At 43.7% G+C, this 23,485-nt stretch overlaps 2 protein-coding genes across 12 annotated transcripts in view; both read right to left on the reverse strand.

The window, feature by feature from the left end:
- MTARC1 (mitochondrial amidoxime reducing component 1) overlaps nt 1–18,083 on the reverse strand; it is a 28,189-nt gene extending 10,106 nt beyond the window's left edge. Inside the window, exons 1-7 of one of the 9 annotated variants that reach the window (XR_008537345.1) lie at nt 17,081–18,082; nt 12,621–12,794; nt 7,488–7,650; nt 6,229–6,420; nt 6,019–6,142; nt 4,336–4,444; nt 1,103–4,251 (exon numbers count right to left, since the gene is read on the reverse strand). Coding sequence is in view for 3 of the 9 variants with exons in the window: in XM_009441521.5 (XP_009439796.2) it covers nt 6,089–6,142; nt 6,229–6,420; nt 7,488–7,650; nt 12,621–12,794; nt 17,081–17,355 (858 nt within the window). In the remaining 6 variants the exon portion in view is untranslated. Of the gene's footprint in view, nt 1–1,102; nt 4,252–4,335; nt 6,143–6,228; nt 6,421–7,487; nt 7,651–12,620; nt 12,795–17,080 lie in introns of those variants that run through there. The other 8 variants (XR_008537344.1, XR_677754.4, XR_001712693.3 and 5 more) reach the window with 8 other exon arrangements.
- A 1,403-nt stretch (nt 18,084–19,486) lies between these two features.
- Nucleotides 19,487–23,485, reverse strand: part of MTARC2 (mitochondrial amidoxime reducing component 2) — a 36,560-nt gene continuing 32,561 nt past the window's right edge. For 2 of the 3 annotated variants that reach the window (XM_009441516.4, XM_009441518.5), the window contains exons 7-8: nt 22,372–22,526; nt 19,487–20,383 (exon numbers count right to left, since the gene is read on the reverse strand). In XM_009441516.4, the coding sequence (XP_009439791.2) occupies nt 22,403–22,526 (124 nt within the window). In that variant the 3' untranslated portion in view covers nt 19,487–20,383; nt 22,372–22,402. Of the gene's footprint in view, nt 20,384–22,364; nt 22,527–23,485 lie in introns of all 3 variants that reach the window. The other variant, XM_009441517.4, reaches the window with a different exon arrangement.

The following is a 23,485-nucleotide window of genomic DNA, read 5'->3' on the forward strand; positions in this document are numbered from 1 at the left end:
GGATTCAGAGGCATGGCTCTCCAGGCTGGTCTGGTTAGAGGAAGTTTTATAAGGAATAGGTAAGATGGGTGCTGAGTCTAAAAGGGCAGAGAGTTTGAGAGGCACAAAAGAAGGGTAAGGGGACTCCAGGCAGAGGGGACAGCAATAAGAAGGAAGGGCGCCGAGGAGGCAAAGGACATTTGATTATAGTCCTGACCTTCTTACCCTCGGAGAGAATTGCCCACCACACGAGGGCGGAAGGCAAAGACCTGGAGTTAAGCAAACTGCCTTGTCCTTGGTTGATCATGAGCTCAGAATTTTAACTCCAATAGTGTGTGTTATTCTTGATATATATGACACAGGGGTTTTGTTCTGTCGTAAATCATAAAATGGATCTCAAGCACATATTTTCAACAGTCCAGAAAACTGGGCACAGCGGATTAGCACAGCCACAGCCTGTCCTGTGAACATTTCTCCACAAGGGGGCACTATGGTCACAAGAAAACACATAAAAAGGGTATATAAAAGGAGAGAAATAAGGGTTCCACTTAGGAAATTAAGTTATTATTAATTAAAGAAATACTTCCAGAGCCCCTTCTATTCCAAAAAAAACTACTGGAGATTGAGTCATAAGCACTGATGAGCCCAGGAAAGTCTTCCTACAGCACCCGGAGGTGACCAGTTCAAACAGGACAAGCCTGGTAATGGGAGAGGCTCAGAGCACACGGTAGCTTCAGAGAAGGGAGGGAGCGCTTTGAGGTCCGGCAATCAGAGCAGGCTTCCCAGGGGAGGGGGCTTTTAATCCAGGCTTTTAGAGAATGTCAACAGTTTTAAGTAGGGAAGGGAGTAAGATTCTCAGTGACCAGGAGACACCAGTTTGCAGTTTGGAGCTTTCGTTCGTGATATGGTTTGGCTGTGTCTCCACCCAAATCTCATCTTGAATTGTAGCTCCCATAATCCCCATGTGTCATGGGAGGGACCCAGTTGGAGGTAATTGAATCATGGGGGCGGGTCTTTCCCATGCTTTTTTTGTGATAGTGAATAAATCTCATGAGATCTGATGGTTTTATAAAGGGCAGTTCCCCTGCACGCACTCTCTTGCCTGCCACCATGTAAGACGTACCTTTGCTTCTCCTTCACCTTCTGCCATGATTGTGAGGCCTCCACAGCCATGTGGAACTGTGAGTCCATTAAGCCTCTTTTTCTTTATAAATTACCCAGTCTCGGGTATTTCTTCATAGCACTATGAAAATAAACTAATACAGTTGGTAATAAAGGCTGGAAAAGCAGACTGTGGCAAGGTTACAGAGGAATGTAATGATTGAGTGGGAAGTTTGGACCTTTGTGACATGGAAAGCCACTAAAGGCTTCTGAGCAAGTCAGCAACACTGATGATTTGTTACAAACTTTTAGAGCGGGAGAGATCACGCTGATCAGCTCTAGGAGGCTTGGCTGTGGCAACATTCAGGAGGGAGCACTCAGTGGTCCAAACTTAAAGTAACAAACGTCGGATCTGGCTGGTGGCTAAGAATAGAAAGGGGAGCCAACATGGCTGGGGCTGGGAGGAACACAGCAGAGGGAGGAGCCAGGGCCGACTGTCACGCTCTGAGCCTGGGTGAAAGTAAAAAACATGCTGCCCTGGATAGAAACTGTGAAGTCAACAGAAGGAGTTTGGGGGCCAGGCGCAGTGGCTCATGCCTGTTATCCCAGCACTTTGGGAGGCCAAGGCGGGTGGATCACCTGAGGTTAGGAGTTCAAGACCAGCCTGGCCAACACGGCAAAACCCCGTCTATACTAAAAATACAAAAACTAGCCGGGCATGGTGGCATCTGCCTGTAATCCCAGCTACTCAAGAGGCTGAGGCAGGAGAATCGCTTGAATCCGGGAGGCAGAGGTTGCAGTGAGCTGAGATCATGCCAGCGCACTCTGGCCTAGGTGACAGAGCAAGACTCTGTTTCAAAAAAGAAAGAAAGAATGAGTTTAGGGAGGTGGGGTGAGGGTGTAGGGGCTGGGGTGGGAGCACATAAGTCTGAGTTTCTCTGTCAACCAACAAAGAGTTGGAACTGTGGTGCAGCACTCCAGAGGGAGTCCTGGGTGGACATTTGAGGGACCTATGTCAGGTGACAGAGGGCGATGCTGCAGGAGACAGTGTGATCACCAAGGAGGGGAGAGAAAAGGGTCAAGGCCAGAACTTTTGGAAGTAAGGGATGAGGACAAACAGCAGAGAAGCAAGGGCAGTACAGCTAAAGGAGAAACGTTTCAGTAAGTAGTCTCCATGTGTCCTCAGAGCGGGGTGGTGGTGACTGAGAAACGGTCACTGACTGTGGTAGGTAGGGTGGTTGTCTCTACTGTGGCTTCGGGGAGAAGTGAGGTGTAAGAAATGAGTGTGGGGAGTGCCGATGATGAAGGGAGGCAGAGAAAAGCCACAGTTGCTGAGAAGGTAGCTTCCGAGATGAGGAGTGGGTCTGCTTTCCAGAAACTTCCATGCAGGTCCTCGGCCTTCCTCCATGCTAGCCTGCTCTCCCAGCTGCACCCTGGCCCCACCTGCTCTAATCCTTCTCCAGGCTCCTGGCAGAGGCAAATGTGTATCATGCAAATCGGATTCAGTCACTCCCTGGCCAAAAATTCTTCCCAGACTCCCCAAAACCTGACACCAAGTACCTGTGCTCTCAGCTCCCCTCCTCTCCTGAGCCCCAGCACTGCAAGATGGCCATTCTCTCATACCTTCATAGCCCTGTGTATGCACCCCTCCCTCAGTGCCCCCCTTTCTCCTGGACAATACTTTGTCCAGGTCATTCATTTAACAGATAATTAGTGCACACCTTCTATGTACCAGGGGCTCTCCTAGGGGCTGGAGATACAGCAGCCCCTGTCCTCAAGGAGCTTGCATAGGGGAAACAGACAATACACTGATACCTGAGTACACACGGCTTGTTAGGTGGGGTGTGTGCTGTGGGGGGGCTGGATGAGCGGGGTCAGTGAAGCCCGCAGCAGGGGACTGAAAGAGGCACTGGAGTGAGCCATGAGGCCTGTGAGGGAAGATATGCCAGGCAGAGGACCCAGCCGGGGCCCAGAAAAAAGGCCAGTATGGCTGGGGCAGAGTGAGAGAGCAGAGGGGAGTGAGAGGAGAAGGGGCTGGGAGCTGGCGGGGTGCAGGTCATGTTGGGCCTTCCAGGCAATCCATAAGGATCCCATCTTTTACTTGAAGAAAGGTGGAGAACCATGAGAGGGCTTTGAGCAGACAAATCACATGATGTTACTTACATCAACAGGGTTACCTTGATGGATGTGCTGAGAACAGCCCATGGATGGTGCAGGGCTGGGTCAAGGGTGGGGCAAGGAGGCCAGTGAAGCCAGGCTGCTGCAGCACCAGTGGTGACTGCATCCGGGCAGAGAGGGGAGTGGGGGGGAAGGCCCAGCCACCAAGATCTGTCAACTGTAGGAACTTAGGATGTGAGAGAAAGAGAAGAACAAAGGGTGGTTAGCAGTTTGGGGCCTGAGCCAGCGGAAGTCAGAGCTGTTGTGTGCTGAGATAGGCGAGACAGCACAGCAGGCTTTGGGGTGGAAACCTGAACCTCAATTTCAGACATCCTGACGTTGGATTAGACATCCACATGGAGATATGGAGAAGCAGGGGAAAGCTCTGGCAGAAGGATATAGTTAGGGGTCCTCAGGGCAGAGAAGGTCTTAAAAACAGATGATTAAATTAAAAAAAAAAAAAAAGGAGAGAAAGAACAGATCAGAAAAGTGAGTGCAGACAAATGAGAAAGGGTCTGAGACCAGAGCCCTGGGTGCCCCATGCTTCAGCTCACCCCACAATGCAGGTGTTAGTCACGTCCCCACGTCTGGCTGCTTGCCACCCTCCTGGCCATATCTCACTGTGCTGTGACTGCTTGTTCACTATCTGACCACACTGAGCTCCTTAGGAGAAGCAAGTGCATTTCTTCAACCCTTGTTCTCATGTGTCTATTCACAGCGCATGCCACACAGGGGCAGCAACCCACTCGATGATGGGTGAGTTACTAAAAACAAGGCCGGCTCAGCCACCATTGTGTTACCGCCCAGCTTCACATACAGAATGTTCTCAACTAGGAAACACTCAGAGATAGAGAGAGAGATACGGGTTTTTAGAGTAAGACTCAATTGAAAGAAATCTCCGAGATCTGAAGTTCTACTCTGGGCCATCTCCTCTTCTCCTCTCATCCGAATCTTACTGTCACAGAATTTTGGAGTGGAAATGGCTTCAGCATGACCCTCGGTGCACAAATCACACTGGGGGGAAAGAAAGCTTAAAGTCGATCATAGGGGAAAAGCTGGTACCTGAGCCAAACTCCCAGGAATTAAACTCTTCCTTACCTCTCTGTGGTACTTAATGTCCTAGAACTTTTCCACAAATTGTCATCGACCTTGATTCTCACAGATCCCATCAGGCGAGGGAGTCATTGAAACTGCCCGTGTTTTACAACTGCAAGAAGCAGATGCCTCGGCGAGTTTGGTGACCTGTCCAGGCTTGTACGGTCACTTGCTGAAGCAGGTGGATTAGAATCCAGCTGTCCCAGCCCCACACATATGCCCTAGAATTCTCAGGGTTCCTCTGGCCTTGTACAATTGGGGTTCAAAACCCAGCCCCTCCTTGCTGTGGTATAGCCTAGGGCAGGCCACCTCACCTCCCCAAGCCTCTCTCTTCTCTCCTGTAAGATAGGAATGATAGCTTTATCCCGCTGGGCTGCCGTGAGGCATAGAAGAGACAACATACTTAAGCGCAACACAAGTATTCATTCAAAACCCTCCCCACTCATTTCTCTTTTCCTGAGAAGGAACGTTCTCAGGAGAAATGGCTCTCCTAGCCATAGCTGGTGGAAGATGAATATCAAGGAGATGGTCAAAGGCAACCAAACACTGATTATTTTCCTGTTGTCTAAGTCAGGCTGGCCCATGGTGCACAGGAGCAGGACAGGCAGAACTTCCTTGTCACAAAGAAGCACTGAGAGATGCCCAACCCAGGACCGTGGGGGACATGCACACAGTCCACCCGCCTCACACTAGGAAGTTCTCCGCCATCTTTAGAAGAAACGCTACCCTTGGAAGTTTGGAGCAATGAGTATTTTATATGAAGCATTAGCAGTGGATTCGGGCGTACTTTTATTATCCTCCATCGATTGATATTGCTTTTATACATCTCATAAATTACATTATCCAAACTGACCCTTCAACAGACCCTTAAGGTAACCCTAGGCAGAAATATGATCATCTCATTGTTCAGGCAAGGTAAATGGGACTTAGCGGGGCTGCTCAAAGTCATGCAGAAGCCAGCGCAGAAGCTGAAACCAGCCATCACATCTTCTGGTTTGAATGTGGGAATCAAATTCTTAGATTATTTCTCTTTCAGCATAGTTTTGCCTCCGTACAGCAAAAGTGAAGAATATAATTGGTTCCTCTGAGTATAAAAGGTTAAAACTCAATTACTTTGATTCCATTTTTCCCTGTTATGGAGGAAATGGGCAGACGTAAGGACCACTATATGGTCCCCTTTACCTCTCCCTTCTCAACATAAATATGAGGCACAACCAGAGCTCCTGAATTCCTAGCTGTGGGTCAGGGTTTCTGTTGAGTATCCACAGCTGGTGGCCACTCACCATGCCTCTAGGCCACCAACCTCTGCCTTCATGGAAGCCCAGGGAGAGAATCAAGTTAAATAGCCAAAGGCCATTTATTACAAAGGTAAATTTGCTGCCAGAATCCTGTGGAATCCCAGAAACCAAGCCTCAGGGCTGTTCAAGCTAAGTCACCACGCAAACATCTGAGGGCAGATGGAAGGTGGCACTGCAAGCATTTCAGGGTAGTGCCATGAAGCTTAGGGGCAACAACCTCTCCCAACCCTCACCCAGCAGCCTTGCAGTAAATGCCTGTCTTCTCCAAGAGAGCCGTCTACTAAACAGTAAGACCATCCTTTAACAAGACAGGAGCACACACTTTCTTTGTTCCATGGCCCACACAGATCATGTAGTCTATGCAAGAAAATGTGACTCAACAACGAACCTGTCAACTCAGAATTCTCCTTAGAAGCCTTAGATACTGAACTGCCTCCTTGATGACAGTCTCTGACCCATCAACATTTGTATCCTCCACACAGAAGTCTGCACTTATTAAGTGTTGAATAAATCTAAAAATCAAATTGTTATGTATTACAGAGTTGATAAATAATGCACCCTTCAGAATAATCTAATCCAATGTCAAAGACTCTCATACCTTAAAAAAGAAGTCAAATCCAAGGAAAGATCCAAAGGGGCATAGCGTTACCTCTGCATAGACATCGCATCCTGAAATTACAATATTGGGCCTGAAGTTGGTTGCTTTAACTTTCTTCTCTAGCCTGGAGTTGAGATCCGCCAGCGACGCCTCAGAAAGGATCAAGAATGGGCTGGTGTCTGAGTAAGCAATCTGATAAGGAAATAGACATTGTTATAACACATGGCACACCAACTTTTCAGTGGTTAGGTGTGCCTAGTTCCTAGACATAGCCTCCATGCTCCACCCCACCCCAGACACAATCTTTCAAAGTAGTTCTCTTGTTCTTTTAATAGAAGTCACAGTGACTCAGAAGTTTTAAATAGCCTTGCAGATAGCAGAAACTGCATGGTGGAATGAAGGGAACAAGGACTCAGAATCAATCCTAAGCTGCCACAAGGCATGTGCCCTTGGGGACATCACTGAACCTTTCTAAGCCTCCCATTTCTCAAATGTTTAATAAGGTGGTTGAGTTTGATGACCTCATTATGTTTGATTTAAATGTTCACTAATTCCATGAATACTTATTTTATGCAACTTACAAATTAATATTTATGTTGACCATAATTTATGCATTTGCTTGTTTCTTTATTTATATATTTTGAGACAGAGACTCCTTGTCACCCGGGCTGTAGTGCAATGGTGCCATCACAGATCACTGCAGCCTCAACTCTCTGGACTCAAGCAATCCTCCCACCTCAGCCTCCTTAGCAGTAAGGACTACAGCATAATTTATTTTTTTTATGGCCATGGTAAAAGCAGTATATGGTACTACCAACCCTGCTTTTATGATGAATCCTTAGAGCTTTATGCCATTAAGGCTGATCATTTGAGTCTGTGTATCTCCATACCCATGCCAACTTGCACAACTGGAATCTGACATACAACTGCAAACTGTAAAAATTCTGGACTCCATGTGCAATTACAGAATGGAATGAAAAAAAGACACTGGTGCAGAACAGTTTTGAAACCCTACTGGCATCAGAATGCTTACACAAATAGGAAGGTAGATGCTCAAGGGCAAAAATTCAAGAGTCCCCCAAACAAAGAAACAAACAATGCTTCCAAGGGAAGGGCTTTATTTCTGCCTACTGCTTGTGATCTGAGCTACCAGAGGGCTGCCCCAGAAAACAACAGAGCCGAGTCATCAGAGATGCCACCTGAGCCCCCTGATCTGGGGGTGACTGCTTTCTACCCATGGAGGCAGCAGAACCTCTCACCTGGTCCTTGGGTCGGAACAAGTCTGCTATTTGATGAGGACGTCTCGGTCGCATGTGAGGCTCGAAGTGCACCAGGCGGTAGGGCTGTGACTTCAGGAAGCTGGTTATCCACTGGGCGGCGGCCTCGCCACAGTCCCTGCCCTCTATCTCCAGGCTGTGCACTCTGCAGGGGTGGCAGGAGCAAAGGGCAGACATGGCTTTGAAAATCCATGCACCCTAATATGTGCCAGCTATATCAGAAAAGCTGCTCCCAGCTGTAACATTACTGTCATTTCTTAATTATCAGAAGATGTAATTTTAGTCCTGGCCCTGACTCCAAACCTGTGTAAGGCCAAATGAAAATGAAAGCACCCCTTTAAGCATTGCTTTCCTCATTTTAAAAATCAAGTTTTGTACAACTGTGTCTCCCTACCTGGAAGGAATGCAGGGAGGATGAAATGAAATAATATATTTGAAAATGTACTGAGTTCTCCAGAAGAAAACTAATGTATCAGTATAAAGTAAACTTAGAATTACTGCAAAATCTAGTTCACCCAGCTGAATAGCGACCAGAAATCTTTATTCGCAGGCCTGGCTATGCTTTGCCAGTATAGTACAGCAACAATATGAAAATGTTCTACAAAGCCTAAAACATTACAGATAATAACTATATATAAAACAAACATTAACAATAATATTATATTTATTTAATAATAACAATAATAATCTACTGGATTTGATTGCAAGTTATAACTTTGTAGGATTTGAAGTTCCCACTCCCCAGCACATAGTCCTGTGCAGGGCTGTTTGGCGTTACATGAATTTCACAGCTATGGAGAGGAAAATAAATGCTATGGTGTAGGCCAGTGTTTCACAAAATGCAAGACCATTACCACTGCTGGCATTCAAGATAACTGTAGATGGCACCTGGGTATAGCATTAAATAACAGTGAATTGCACAGAGAGAAATTTCAGTTTAGTGGTAATAAATCTTTACCTTTTAGCAACACTTGATAATCATCTCTTTTAACAAAGAAAGAACACAGCTTAGGTCCAGAGACCTCTGTAGGCAACAGCTTCTAGCTCGAATTTAGTAATGTTTTAGCATATTGAGTGTTTGTTACTTTCTGGCAAATTATATAGGTAGCCATATAAAGTTTGTATACAGGTAGCCATATAAGGTTTATAGGTAGCCACATAAATTTATATATAAACCCATATATATAAATTATATAGGTAGCCATACAAAGCCGTATACCTGGCAAATCATATAGGTAACCACATAAAGTTTCTTTTTTAAATAAATGTGTTTAAGATTAGTTTTTAAGCTGAATCAATTTAAAGAGAAATATTAAGTAAACAAGAGTACAGGTGGTTTATGGTTTGGCCTACTATCATCGTGGTGTTATGCAAATGCTGGAAGTTTGAGAAAGCTTAGTGGATCAAGTAAATCTACTTGGGTGAGCATTCCATTTCCACAAATGACTAGCTCCATGGCCTTGGTGATAGTTTCTTATTCTGAGACTCAGTTTCTTCATCAATAAAATATGGGTAGAAGCAGAACTCTGTTGTGAGGATTAGGAACAATCCGTAAGAAGTCCCCAAAAAATTCTTAGGACTGGGATGTGCTCAGTAGGTAGTAATGACCCAGGGTCCCCCAACCAAGTTATTTCAACCTATCTTTGTATAGTTACTCCATAAATCAAACATTTAATCAAACAAAAGCATCCATTCTCTAATAATAATGTATAAATGGATTTTTATATCATAAAATATATTGAGTATAGTATCCTATATAATTTTATATAATTTTATTGCTTTATATCTAAAATGAGAACTCATTACTAACAGTGTCTGGGTTACATTAAGCAGTGAGATTGGTGTATTCAAAGTTTTCATAAATTTTTAAAAACTTTTTATTGAAGCGTAACACTCATGTAGAAAAGTACACTGCTATAGTATATGACTTGATACCTTTTCGCACACTGTCACCCCACCCATTCTAAATTAACTCCTGAGAATCAGAGGGCTGAAATATGCACCCAAGGCCTATGAAGTAATGAGACCATTTACAAAGACCAGGAGTGTCTGCCTTACTCTTTTCTGGATCAAGATGAAAAATAAATAAAATGAATAAAATAAACATACCCAAATTTATACACCCAAATGGATATTACCTTTCAGAGCAGTCACCTTGGGAAGTAATCATTCTAACCTAGTATTAGTCATATCTACTTATTACTACTTTTAAGCCTAACCTCATTTTTTAACCAAAAAAAAAAAAAAGGTCCTATCGTTTTCTTATTCACAGGGTTTAGCTCCAAATAATTTTTTACTTTTCCCAAAAATCAAATCCACCAGTTCTAGAACTGAATATATGTGGGGGGCTTAGCATCTGTGTGTGTGTGTGTGCAGTTTAATGTCTGAAATGCTAATTTCAGAAGCATCTTATGAAATGCCAGCATTACCAAATATCTAGGTATGGAGACAGGCTTGAAGGTCATCTCCTTGTTAGATGCCTCTTTGCTGGTGCCTATGAGAAAAAAAAAAATCACCCTCCTTTCTCCAGTCAAACGCTTACAGCCCACCAAGGGACCCTCTCAGTCTCAACTTGCCATTCAGCAGCCGTGGGCTTCCCTTAGTTGCTTTTACAGGAGGGTGGGAGGGCACACACAGCGGAGGATATAGACAGAAAGGCTGCTTTGACTCCTTGGGGCTTCAATTGGCAATAATTATTTTTACGAAGTCAAAGCATTTGCATCTATCTTGGGCCATTTAAACATCTGCCCTGCTAATCTGACACTGATTTCCATTGCAACATCTATTTCTAGATCCTGGGGTTCAGGTTCATAATCACCCAGAACTTGAGGCCTTTCAACGAGTAGAATTTGTTCTGCCTTCTTCCTGCTCCTGCCACATTTCTTCTGAGTTCTGATTGGCCTCTGCTGTATCTTGGCCCCAGCAACCCACCTGCACACTGTCCCAAAAAGTGCAAGTGAAGAATTAAAATAAAATTCCAAATGCTCCTATAACCTTTGACCCTTTGACAAAGATAATGTAGGCATGGCTTGAGATGGTTTGAGGTTTGAGGCTGTTTGTCTGAATAATCCATAGCAAAAGTCCCTAATTCTGTGTATCTTATTAATAGCAGGCAAGGCATGTGAGAAAATCAAGTAACATCTTCGACCATGAAAACAGGTGTACTGCCTGTGATCACGACCCCAGCGCCCCAAGAACTCATCAGAAATCTTTAGGAAACTGTGGGCTGAGGTTACAACTCCCTCATAAGAGAATAGGTTGGGCTGTCAAAAGAAACCTGAATCCAGAAGGTTCTTGGAATCTTTGCTCGAAGAGTCTGTATACTACCATAGCATGTCTAAGCCTTTACATTTTGCAATTTCCAAGCATGCCCTTGTTTAGTCTTTTGGGCATGGACCAAATGCCATATGAGACTGTGAAAAAAGTTTCAACATAATTTCAAATGAATTAAAAATTAAACAAAAAAATTAACTATAAGAAAATATGGGTAAATATCTAACCATGGCAAATAAACACAAATCAGGACGTGGAGAAACATGAAATACAGATTGCAATATAAATATTTAAAAGCTTACCTCATTCAGGGAAAAATACAAATTAAATTAACAAGAAATTATCATTTTTGCCCATAAAAATGGCAAAATGTTTTTTAACATAATGGTTAAAATGGAATCGGTAAAACCATTCTGCAAACAATTTAGCAAGATGTATCAAAAGCCTACAGGATCCATATTCTTATTTCAAGCAAAACCACTGCTAGAATTTTTTCCCTAAGAAAACAACAAATGATATAAACAAAGATTTATGCCAAGATATTCATCACATTCTTCTTAATACCTGGAAAAAAATTAAGACAATCAAAATGTTTAATCATGGGGCATATTAAAATGCATTAGAGGACACCCACAAAATGAAATATTATGCCAACATGAAAAATGGTATCCTTAAAGATTTTTTAACAATATGAAAAAATACTCAACATGTCAATTTAAGTATATAAACAATATTAAAGGATTTTTTGTATTATTTCAGTTTGGTTTTTAAGTAGTAGGCATAGAGACCGAAAGAAAATATGCCGCAATATTAATTACAGTTATCACAGGTAGTTTTTGTTTTGTTTTTTTTTTTTTGGTATTTCCCAAATTTTCAACAATGAATATGTACCACTTTTCTAATCTGAAAAACCACCAAATTCAAAAAAGTATATTATCATGTTTAAAACTCTAAAATGTAGAAATTACATCAGAATTGCATTTTGTGAACTTTTCTGGGTCTTTAGACGTTGTTCAGATAACTACATTTTTTGAGGTGATGCTATTTTTTTATGATAGGCTATAAACTACATTCACACTGCATCTTTATTCCAAATGCAGAAACTATAACAAGAATATAACTGGACCAACTTTAATTTTCCCATAATGAGATAAGAAATCAACTCTAGACATGACTTCTTGGAGGCAAAACTAGTTTTCCTAGAAGAATTGCTTCATTGCAGCCTTTCTGATGTTGAGGGAAGGGCTTGTGTACAGAACATCCTCCTGGGTTACATCCCCAGCCTCATTCTGACACTGACCCCTGGGCAGCCGCTGGCTGGATCACTCTTCTAGCTAGAGTTGTTCTTTTCTATTTTGGAACTTCCTTTCATTAGAACTAAATCTTACGGGTCACATAGCCATTTGCAACTCCTTTCCTAACTCAGACTTGGAAGGTGCCCAGTTTTTCTAAGCCAAGTAGAAAAAGTTCTATGAGAATACGTAGATCGAGTTTCACCTCTGCTAGGACACTCGCCCCCACCACTCCCACCCCATTTTTGTGCTTGATCTTTGGGTGCTGTTATTTTTCTCTTGCTGACATGTCAATATGCTTTTGTTCTCATGGGTTTCTACATAGCACTTTCATGTCTGTCATCTCCACAACACAAGTTTCTGAAGCTGCTTCCTTCTTTCTCCTTCTTTTAGATCTTCATAATGTTGAGGACTTGGTTCTGTATATGGTACACATGCAATCAACGGTTCATTATTGATATGTTTCTCAGGATTCCCTCTCGAGTTTATGCTTTCTCAAAATTGCATGACTATTCATTCACACAAGGGCTACGACCTGCCGTTTCCTTACCTGCACTTGTGCACTGCATTTGTGGTGGGTGTTTTGATAGGCAGTAGTAGGTCCTTTGTGTAGGCTGCACTGAGAGTCAGGGTGTCACCATCGCAGGTCAGGGAAATCAGGACCAGGCGAGGTTCCTGGCGAGCAGTAACCATGTTTCCCTCCTGGTTGATCACAAGCCAAAACCTGCCGTTTTCAAAACACAGGATATGTGTGAACCATTATGGCAGGAAGCCAGACCCTGGAGGAGCTTCAATTAGACACTGTTGTCATCTCTCATTTCTTCCCCATAAGCCTGGTGTGTGTGAGTTTGAGTGTGTGTGTCTGTCTGTCCTAAACATCAGCACACAGGACTGAGTCTGTCACTTAATTTCAAAGGGTTTCATAACCACTCAAGCATCCAACATATATCTGGAGAACAGTTTGAGCTCTTTGATGGCACAGAAATCAAAGATGTTAATTATATTTTCATTTCAATCTCTAGAAAGCCTGATCACTTTCATTAAACATGCCCCAAGCAGATGACAATAATCTATTTTACAGGAAGACTTTAAGGGCAGGAGAAAGCACAGGGCCTGGCATCTGGTAGGCAACGGGCTCTTGTCAGTGGAAATAGCAGGACTGCTGCTTATATTGTTCACAGGGCATGGAGTTCAGCTGAGCAACACACAGTGCCACATATACTCTGCCAGTTCCAGCCTCCCACATTTTAAAAATTTTTATGTTCCAATATTCAGTGCTGTCCATTCTGCAATTTGCTAAACTAGACAGTATTTTTTTTTTTTCTGGCCCAGTATTCCTGGCCTACAGGTACTTCCTAGAAAAAAAGATAACTGGAGAAATAAAGGTAATAGAAAGAGCCATTTCCAGAACAAGAACAACACGTTTTTGCAGGTTATCTCTCAGCTACCAAGGAAGCAAAACATATTGGCATTTCAATCCTTACAGTACACACTGATCAAATGATTACAATTATAGAAGTGAGCATGTGCTTTTGAGATTTCCAGACATAAGAAAAAAATATGGCCAGTACTTTAGGTCATTCAAGATATTTCTTGCATCACTTCCAGCAGGTTATCATGGTTGAGTTGTTCAGCTACACTAGAAAAATATGCTTAGTATAAGCCCTTTCCGTAACTGCCCTTTTACCAGACTTTGTTTCTGCACAGACAGAGGCCTGCCCTGCCCCAAATCCTTGGGACTAGCAGGTGAATATTCTCTCTAATATTCTTCCTGGTAATGGCAGTTTACATCGTTCTAAAATGCAAATCTAACTTTATGACCCCCTCATTCAAAATCCCTCCATGGTTCCTGCTTTCAGGATAAAACCAACTCCTAAACAAGGGCGTGCCCAGCCCTTCATGATCCAGCTGTTGCTCCAGCCATTCTTACCTCCCGAGGTCTTCACACAGGCCAGTCTTTTATATATTTATTTTTTAATTGCAGTAAAATATATATAAAACATAAAATACCTAGCACACTCCTACGTATAGACCCCAAAGAACTGAAAACAGGAACTCAAACAGACATTTGTGTATCAATGTTTATTGCAGCTTTAATCAAAATGCTGAAAAAGTAGTAACAGCCCGAGTGTCCATCAACAGAGAATGGAATTTTTTAAATGTGATTTTAACCATTTTGAAGTGTGCAATTCAGTGGCAGTAAAGTACATTCACAGTGTTGTGCAACCATCACCACTATTTGCAAAACCTTTTCATCACCCCAAACAGAAACTCTGTACCAATTAAGCAATAACTCCTCGTTTTCCCCTTCCCCCAGCCCCCAGTAACATCTAATCCACTTTGTCTCTATAAATTTATCCACTAGACATTTCATATAATTGGAATTATGCAATATTTGTCCTTTTGTGTCTAGCTTATTTCAATTAGTATTATGTTTTCCAGGGCCATCCATGTTGTAGCACATATCAGAACTTCATTCCTTTTCATGGCTGAATAATATTCCATTGTGTGTATATACCACATTTTGCTTATCCACTCATCCATCAATGGACACTTAGTTGTTTCCACCTTTTGGCTACTGTGAATAACATCATAATGAACATTCAACACTCAATGCTGCAAAGAACATTCATCCTATTTATGTCCCAGTTCCTTTTGGTAAATACCTTAGAGTAAGCTTGTCCAACCCGTGGCCCAGGACAGCTTTGAATGAGGCCCAACACAAATTCATAAACTTTCTTAAAACATTATGAGATTTTTTTTGTTTTTGTTTTTGTTTTTGCTCATCAGCTATTGTTAGTGTTAGTGTATTTTATGTGTGGCCCAAGACAATTCTTCTTCCGATGTGGCCCAGGGAAGCCAAAAGATTGGACCCCCCTGGCATTGACTATGCCAGCCTTTCCCCCAGCATACCCCATCCTCACAAGCCGAGTGTCTTTGCCCAGCTTATTCCCTCTCTAGAAAGTTCTTCTCCCAATTTACTTGCCCAGCAAGTTCTGAACCATTTTCCAGTTTTCAGCTCAAGCTGTTACTTTCTCTCTGAAGTTGTCCCTGACGGCCCCAGCCAGCTTCCAGCAATGCATCCTCTATGCTGGCACCCTGGCACGTGTCACATCCTCTATGCTGGCACCCTGGCACGTGTCACAACCTCTGTTTAGTCGGTTGTCACCTAGGACTGTAAGCCAGTGTTGGCTTCTTTTGATCACACTTTCTGGGAGTGTGTGATGAACGAAAATAAAGAATTTATCATAGTGTCTGGTACAAAGGCCAGCTCTTCTTGTCATCTATTGTAATATGAGCTCAAAAACTGCTTTTTGAATCTAAGTAGTAAAATTCCCGTGCCCTTTGCCTCTGGGGCCTACAAAAACTCTACCACTTTTCAGAGCCTACTATACGAAACATGGATTTTTTTTTTTTTTTTTTTTTTTTTGAGACTCAGTCTCACTCTGTCGCTCAGACTGGAGTGCAGTGGTGAGATCTCTGCCACAGTGGAGCTCTGCAAGCTCCACCTCCCGGGTTCACGCCATTCTCCTGCCTCAGTCTCCCGAGTAGCTGGGACTACAGGCGCCCACCACCAAGCCCGGCTAATTTTTTGTATTTTTTAGTAGAGAAGGGGTTTCACCCTGTTAGCCAGGATGGTCTCAATCTCCTGACCTTGTGATCCACCCGCCTCGGCCTCCCAGAGTGCTGGGATTACAGAAGTGAGCCACCGCGCCTGGCCCAAAACATGGAATATTTAGGATTCTTGGCTTCCTTCCTGAAGCAAAGATGCATGCATCACTCACCTTTCAACTATGTCATGAATTGCCCTCTGTCTGGAGAGCTGGTAGGAGAAAGGTTACAGCTCCCATTAGTCCTGTGTTACTTGCTGAACTGCGAGGGCTGCTCTGGAAAGGAGTTTCAAGTGCAGCCTCACAATAAGACCCGAGGCTGGCCTGAAGCCAGACCCTAAAGAGGACAAAGCTGCCGGCTCCCGAGTTTTGCAGCCTTCGCTGAACCCCAGGAATCCACGCAGCTCTCAGAACCCAGACAGGACATTAACAAAATCGCTCTTTACAAAGCCCCAGTGTGCTAAAGAAAATAAGAGTCCTGGTTCTGCTGCTGTGTGGCTCTGAATTCAGCTTCTTTATCCACAAGAGTGCTTGAGAGCATTGGAGAGAATTGGGGAAAATAGCATCTGCAATGCCCCCACAACCCTTTTTTTTTTTTTTTTTTTTTTGATTTGGAGTCTCGCTCTGTTGCCCAGGCTGGAGTGCAGTGGCACAATCTCGGCTCACTGCAACTTCCACCTCTCGGGTTCAAGCTATTCTCCTGCCTCAGCCTCCTGAGTAGCTGGGATTACAGGTGCGCGCCACTACGCCCGGCTAATTTTTGTTTTTTTGTTTGTTTGTTTATTTTTAGTAGAGACGTGGTTTCACCATGTTGGTCAGGCTGGTCTCGAACTCCTGACCTCAGGTGATGGACCCGCCTCGGCCTCCCAAAGTGCTGGGATTACAAGCGTGAGCCACCGCGCCCGAAGGTATTCGTTGAACTGCTGTCATTACTATTATGAGCTCAGCCTTGGTGCGCTCTTGGAGGGCTGGACTCCACAGTTCCAGCTTTCTCCAAGATCTCAAGAAAGTCACTCAAAATAAAGCGACTGGGAACGAACCTCTTTAAGCTAGCCGCCTCCACTAAATGGAGATTAAGAAGTTTGCTCACTGGCAGACACCTGGGAGCGATACCACACCTCAGCAGGAGCACATGACGCCAAAGAGCCAGTGGGAGGTGGAGATCCGCCCACCCCGGGAAAACGGGTCCACGCGCTCAGAGTCCCAGAGCCCTGGGGTCTGATGCTGGGGGGTGAGGGTTCCTTTTTCTCTTTGGCCTTGTCTCACCCAACTCCCAGTTTCTTTGTAATAGGAGGAAGGACCTATTAGCCGACTCTGCAGACCTCCCCTGCGCTCCTCCCTTCTCACCACCTTGCCCCGAGCCGGATCAGCGCTGCCCCGCGCCCGCGCTTGGCCGTACCTGTCCCGCAGGTTGCCGCTGCGCAGCCCCATGGCCGTGCACTCCGCCTCGCTCACCGGCACCCCCTTGCAGGATTTCACAGGGTAGATCCAGAGCTGCGCCACGGTGCCCACCTGCTGCAGCAGCCGCCGGCGCCGCGTGGGCCATGCGCGGCGCCAGGCGACAGCCCCCAGCGCCGCCGCGGTCAGGCCCAGCGCGGCGACCCCGAGCCACCCGGGCCGGGATTGCGCGAGGAGGACAAAGCGCGCCAGCGAGGAGGAGCCGGCGGCGCCCATGGCTGGCTTCTCCGCGAGGTGGCGGCGGCAAGGCCGGAGCGCGCTGGTCGCCCGGGGCCGCTAGGGGAAGGTGCGGCCTTTGGCCCCGAGCCCAAAGGGTGGGCAGCTCCTGAACCCTTCCGGGCCAATCAGAGCAGTGCGTCCTTCTGGGGGGCGGCGCGGGGAGTGGGAGGTGGTGGCTCAGCTTCCACGTGGTCGGCGCCCCACTGCCTCTGCAACCTTCCGTCGCCTGCGCTGCAGGGCGCTGTGCCCTCCCCCACCCCACGATCGCTGCAAGTGACCAATTTATTTACTTACGTATTTATGGGGTTATTTGACCTAAAATAAACAATATACAACATTTGCAGGACAAAGCGTGATTTTGAAATTAAAAATCAGACAGCTGGCAGCAGCCTCTCCTGGGAATAGTGGAGAGCTGGTAGGCCCTGCCTGGCCTGTGCAGTGTCCAGCTCTCTGCTGCCGCCGCCCTCCCCTCAGTCTGCCCAGGGGCTAGGAGCTTCCAGAGAGTGGGGGTCTGATGAAGGAGGATGCTACCAGGCCCTCCGCACCGGCGAGCCAAGGCCAGAGTTCTCCTGGCGGCCCCTGGGAGCGGCAATGGGCGTCTGAGAGTGCCTTCTACACGGCTCGGGGACGCTAGACTCCTACCGGCGGGGAGCCTCGAGCTGGAGCTGCATTGGCAAGGGCCTTGGCTCAGTTTAACACTGCACAAGGTCCCCAGGCTGCTTCCGGCGGGAGGGAAAGTCACTTGGTCCTGCAGGCACTCACCTCAGTCACTTGTCACTTCCAAATCAGGTTATATTCCAGACAACAATGTCAGCATACCCCCGAACAGCGTGGTTTAGGAGTCAGGCTCCTGCTTGATGTACCAAGCTATTAAAGGAAAAAAATTCCCTCAGACGCTTGTTAAAAAGGTAAGGAAGACTATTCAAGGCTACTTAACAGGGGCATCACAATAGGGGAAAGAGATTAGGCTCAACTCTGTATTACAGCAAAGACAGCTCAGGATTCATAGCCAAGAAGCGAAGTTCCTCGGGGTCAGTGAATGGAAAATCACTAAGTGGAGACATCAAGTGTAGAGGATTCTTGATAAACCCACTTAACAGGATTCTACTGAACAAGGCAAGGACTTACACACTGAGGGTGACATCTGAGGAATCTGAGCAGACATCAAGGGTGATCAGATATTAAGGATGGGAGAATACTCTGGAAACTGACTAAGCAGGATTCTTGCTAAACTGGGCTCTGCAGGGAGTAGGGTGGCAAGGTCAAGGCCTCATGAAGAAAAGGGCTCAGAAGAGACCGAAGTTTGGTCAAGGAGAGTCTGTGTCATCCCCAGCTCAGCCATGGTCCCCTGAGCCAGGAGTGTACATTTCAAGACTCAGCCAGAATTGCCCATGCAGGGCAAGGGTGCATGGATGAGAGAAGCGGGAGTTCGCCAAGAGAAAAGAACAACACTCTTCCTCCAGCTGGCAACTCACTGCAGAGCAGTTCAGTGCTCAGGGAGGCTCTGTCTTTATTGGCCTGAACACTTATCTGTCCTGTTTTTCTGCTCTATTCTCTTCTCTTCCAACCCCAGGTCACACCTTGTCTGTAAAGGACACAGATCAGCAGGAGGCACGACTTGATCCTCCTCGGAAAGGCAGCTCCGGGGCACCAAATGTGCGTTTCTGTTTATCTCCCTCCTGAATTCCTCTTTGAAAATTTAAGAGGAAAAAATGGCTTCCCTATTTTAATGGCTGACTTTGAAGTTCTGATTTTTCAATTTCATCACTTCCAGAATTTACCCAGGCCTACAGCTCACTTACCACTTTTACCTCACAGGGTGTGGGGAATGGTGGTGAATTTCAGTCCCAGAACCCAGCAAAGGAAAATGGAGGAGGAGGGAACAGCCACTCCTCACTGACCACTAGGAAGGCCCCTTGCGGACACTGGCCATCCTGCCACAGACAGGCCACCTGTGTGCCTGCAGCTCACAACGCCCTCGCCCCCTGCCAATGACAGAAGCCAGTGTTTGTGGAGTCAGATTGTATCTCTGGAGGCAATCAGAAAGGGTAAGGAAAAATAAATTGCAGTGACTCAAATTCTAATATACAGAGAAAAACCCAGGAAGAAGACTCATAAATACCAAAGATAAAGCAGGATTGAGATTCACATTTATTATTTACAAAGAAACCATAAAATTGTAAGTAGGTGAATTCATCCACATACTATTTCAGTGAGTATTTTTGCTTAAGATCATACCAAAGTTGTTCGTTTCTTTGTTACAAAAAAATTATTTGCACTGAAAAAAATATGTTCACGCTGTCTTCCTTGCATTCCTACTCTCAAAATTCCATTCTCTTTTAAATGTCATCCTCTTCTTTATCTTACTTGGAATTCCAGGTGGTATATCTGGCAGTTACACACAAACAGATTACTTTTATGTGGCTTAGTAAAGGTGTAATAGAGTACTAAAACTAAGTCTATAAGAGAATTTCCATACTCAAGTACAGCCCAGATTCCATAATGCTAGAGTAAAAAGCACATGAGTGGAAAGTCAACAGGACTCAATGGCCACGTAAAGACCAATATTAGGCATTTGTGAGTGTGGTAACATGCATCCTGCACATCAGGACACAGTGATCTGTTGCTTCCCATTTCTCCCAAAACATAGACTGATAGGTAATAAAAGGCACACATTTTAAAAACATTTTTGCAGCTTTTTAGTTGATTCATTAAACTTGCTTTATTCATCAATATTAAAGTCAGGAAGTAAAAGTGTAATAGCCATGATAACATTCAAAATAGCATTTTTGATTATCTTAATTATTTTTAAAGCCTTCAGTACCTAAAATTTATATATATACTTTCATATTCCCACCTCTAATACTTTCCTTGCATTAACCTGGAGCATACACAACTTTGAAAAGTCAAAAATCGAGATTGTTTTCCAGGGTAAAGATAGTTGAAGGGTGGATAATAAGGATTTGCTGATGTATCGTTGCTGCTGTTGTTAAGATCTCAGTCAATCCCTCCTGGTTGCTGAAGCCTGAATAAATAATAAGAATCTCTGGTTATTTGGTTGTTTATCCTACTGTTCATAAATAATTCAAACTCCCACAAAACAGTCACTTATTGAGGTTACACATATAAATGTATGGTGCAGTGCTGTGCAGAAAGCATGGCCCATTAGCTCTAACTCACATCAGCTCCCAGGCCCTACATCAGCTGACCTATCTAAGCCTTTGTTTCTCATCCATAAAGTGCCTGTTATCATATCTATCTCACAGAGATCCTCTCACAGATAAAGATTACACAAGGCCTTCTGGGCAGCAGAGACAATTGGAAATTGAGGCTGAGTGAACCACAGATGTTTGTTGCCTCCATCCACTGCAAAACAGGATCTGATTGGATGAGTTTGTGACAGAGTGATATGGAAAACCCTCAATCGTTATGGTATCTCACAGCCATTGGGCTCCCTCAGATGCAGAGAACACATGAAAGCCCTTGGCTCACACAATGATCCAGGTCCAGTCAATCATGACTGGAACAGCAGGACACAGGATCAGTTTCACTCAAGCTAGATGGCTCAGGCTTGGGTCCACTCTCCCCAAATGGGGCTTTTAGAAATGCCAGGCACTTAGGAGCTTCACAGTTTCCCCTCTAGTATTAATACTTATTGTATTTCATCAAATCCAAGATATACCAATTGTAAGATGCACCATTATTTTATGCATCACAGATAATTTTATGCATCACTGATATTTTTCAAAAGGCATCCTGAATGTTATAAGAAGCTGACTGATATCAGAGATGTTAGAATAGGATCTCAGAACGGATGAAATATGTTATGAAATATGGTTATGGTTATGCAAATACCTAGTCATAACAGTCATCAATAGAAGTATAGCTCCTTTTTGCCCACCTCAAAGGCAAAGCCTGTGTCATCTTTATACCCACTATGGAACCTAAGACTGGATCATGATGGAATGATGGCAATAAAAAACATAACTAATATTTACTGAGCACTTTATTTGTGTTGCAATGCAACTTTATATGAATTAATACTCAAGATAACTTTTGTTGCTTGTTTTGGTAAGTACTATTATTCCCACTTTGCAGATAAGGGTACTGAGACTCAAGGAGAAGTTAAACACCTCAACCAAGTTAGGAAGATGCTTGGATTACAAACCCAAGTCTATCTAATGCTAGATCTACACCTTCTAAGCCACTATGTTACACTGTCCTTAAGGAGGGTCAGGTTGTGGGTGTCAAGACTACAAAGGCAAGTAACACACGTGAGAAGCTCAGGCCAGAATCAGAGAGAAGGATGGTCAAGAGTTTTGGAGATGAGGTAACTTAAAGAACTGGGTCATGGATTTTATGAGAAAACTTGCTTAAAATCTCCAATTTGAGGTCCTCTGTCCAACTTTCTCATTCCTTTAATTTGGGAGTTAGGCTTTTGCCTCCAGGAATGAGGGCTGTATTGGTCACAATGAAATCAATGTGAGAACATTATTTTCTAACTCATGATTCAGGACCCAGTCACCATGATGCACTGATTTTTTTTCAAACTTCAATTATACTTTAAAAATACATTTGATAAAAGACATTCAATTTAAACATTTCCCAAGCTGATGTTGAATAATTTAAACATTTCCCCTTCTATCTGAGACAGAAAAAATAAATACTTAACTCTGAGAATGTACATAACTCTGAGAATCAATCACCTTCATTTCCCTATTCCTTAATGATATTCTGTAATGAGCTGTGAACATATACCTGTCTTTCTGCTGAGCCTCTTCCATCAGCATTTTACCATTAAATGGGAAATAGGGGTGGAGAAGGCTGAGGTAGGAGTACACAAATTACTGCAGGGAACAGAAATTAAGGGCATTTTCCAACTCCAAAGATCAGAATACAAAACTGTTCATTCTCTCAAGAATTAAAGCAGCATAACATAAAAAAAAAATTAACACAAGAAAATGCAGCAATGGCTTCAAGACAGCGTATTCAGAAGCAAAGCTGACCCTTTACCATATCACCCTAGTGGATCCATCACTCATCACTACACCATCCGATACACAGGGTCGCCAACTCTCAGGCTTCCAATTTTTTCCACTGAATAATAGATCCCAAAAAGCGGAGACAGCTTGTATAATTCCCTCTCAGAAGGATCACACAGGCGGTAGCTGAAACAAGCAAAAATTCAATCATCAGACACAAAAAGGAAATAATAATCGAAGTATTCTCAATAGAACTCAAGTTTGCCTTCCAAGTTATTTATAAATACACAGCAAGAATTTTATAAAATGTTGCGAGAGAAGTCTGTGGACAATTAGTCAAACTGCAAATAATTCTAGTTTTTCTAGAAGTATCCTGAAAGTCTACACAATTTCTCCATGGCTTCAGTTTAAGTCCAAAAAGAAAAAAACTTATGTGTAAGTATAAAATAAATACTTTGTCTATATGGGTACCTTCAACTTCACAACTCATTGAAACAAATGCCCCTAAAACTCAAAATGGAATGGCCCTGAACTCTACAAATCTTCTGTTTAGTGCATTTAAGCACCATGCTTTCAACCCCCTCCAGGTTTATGAGCCCAAAGCTGGGGTTCACTGGTGAACAAAAATTCAGACAGACATGAAGTTGGCAGATGGGTCTGGACTACTGCAGAAGTTAGTCTTTTTCCAGTGTCCTGTCTAAAGAAAAAAATAACTTTCACAGCATCTTAAATAATTATCACTACATCTTAAAAATCAAAAACAAAATAGAATTGTAAATCTGAAGGCATCATGAAATAACGTCTTTTCTAAGCTAAACCCATTGGAAACAATCCACAAAACAGAGGAAAGAGAAACAAAATAGAATACAGCTCCAAAGAATGTTAAGCCTAAATCACTATCTTCGTTGGGAACTAAAGTCAGCCAAACTTCTTTAAATAACAAAACAAAAGAGAAATCCTCAGCATAAAAGAAGCTCCTTGGTAAAAAAGCTCTGACAACTCATTACATTCATTTTTTTTCCAATATTTCATTATGCAGTTTCAATTATTCTCATATTCCTTGATATTGATTCTAATAAAGGAATTTGAGTTGCAATAAACATGATTAAATAAAGTGTTTGAGGCCTACATTTGGAAAGACATAT

This window comes from Pan troglodytes, chromosome 1 (genome assembly GCF_028858775.2).
Source record: "Pan troglodytes isolate AG18354 chromosome 1, NHGRI_mPanTro3-v2.0_pri, whole genome shotgun sequence".
NCBI lineage: Eukaryota > Metazoa > Chordata > Mammalia > Primates > Hominidae > Pan > Pan troglodytes.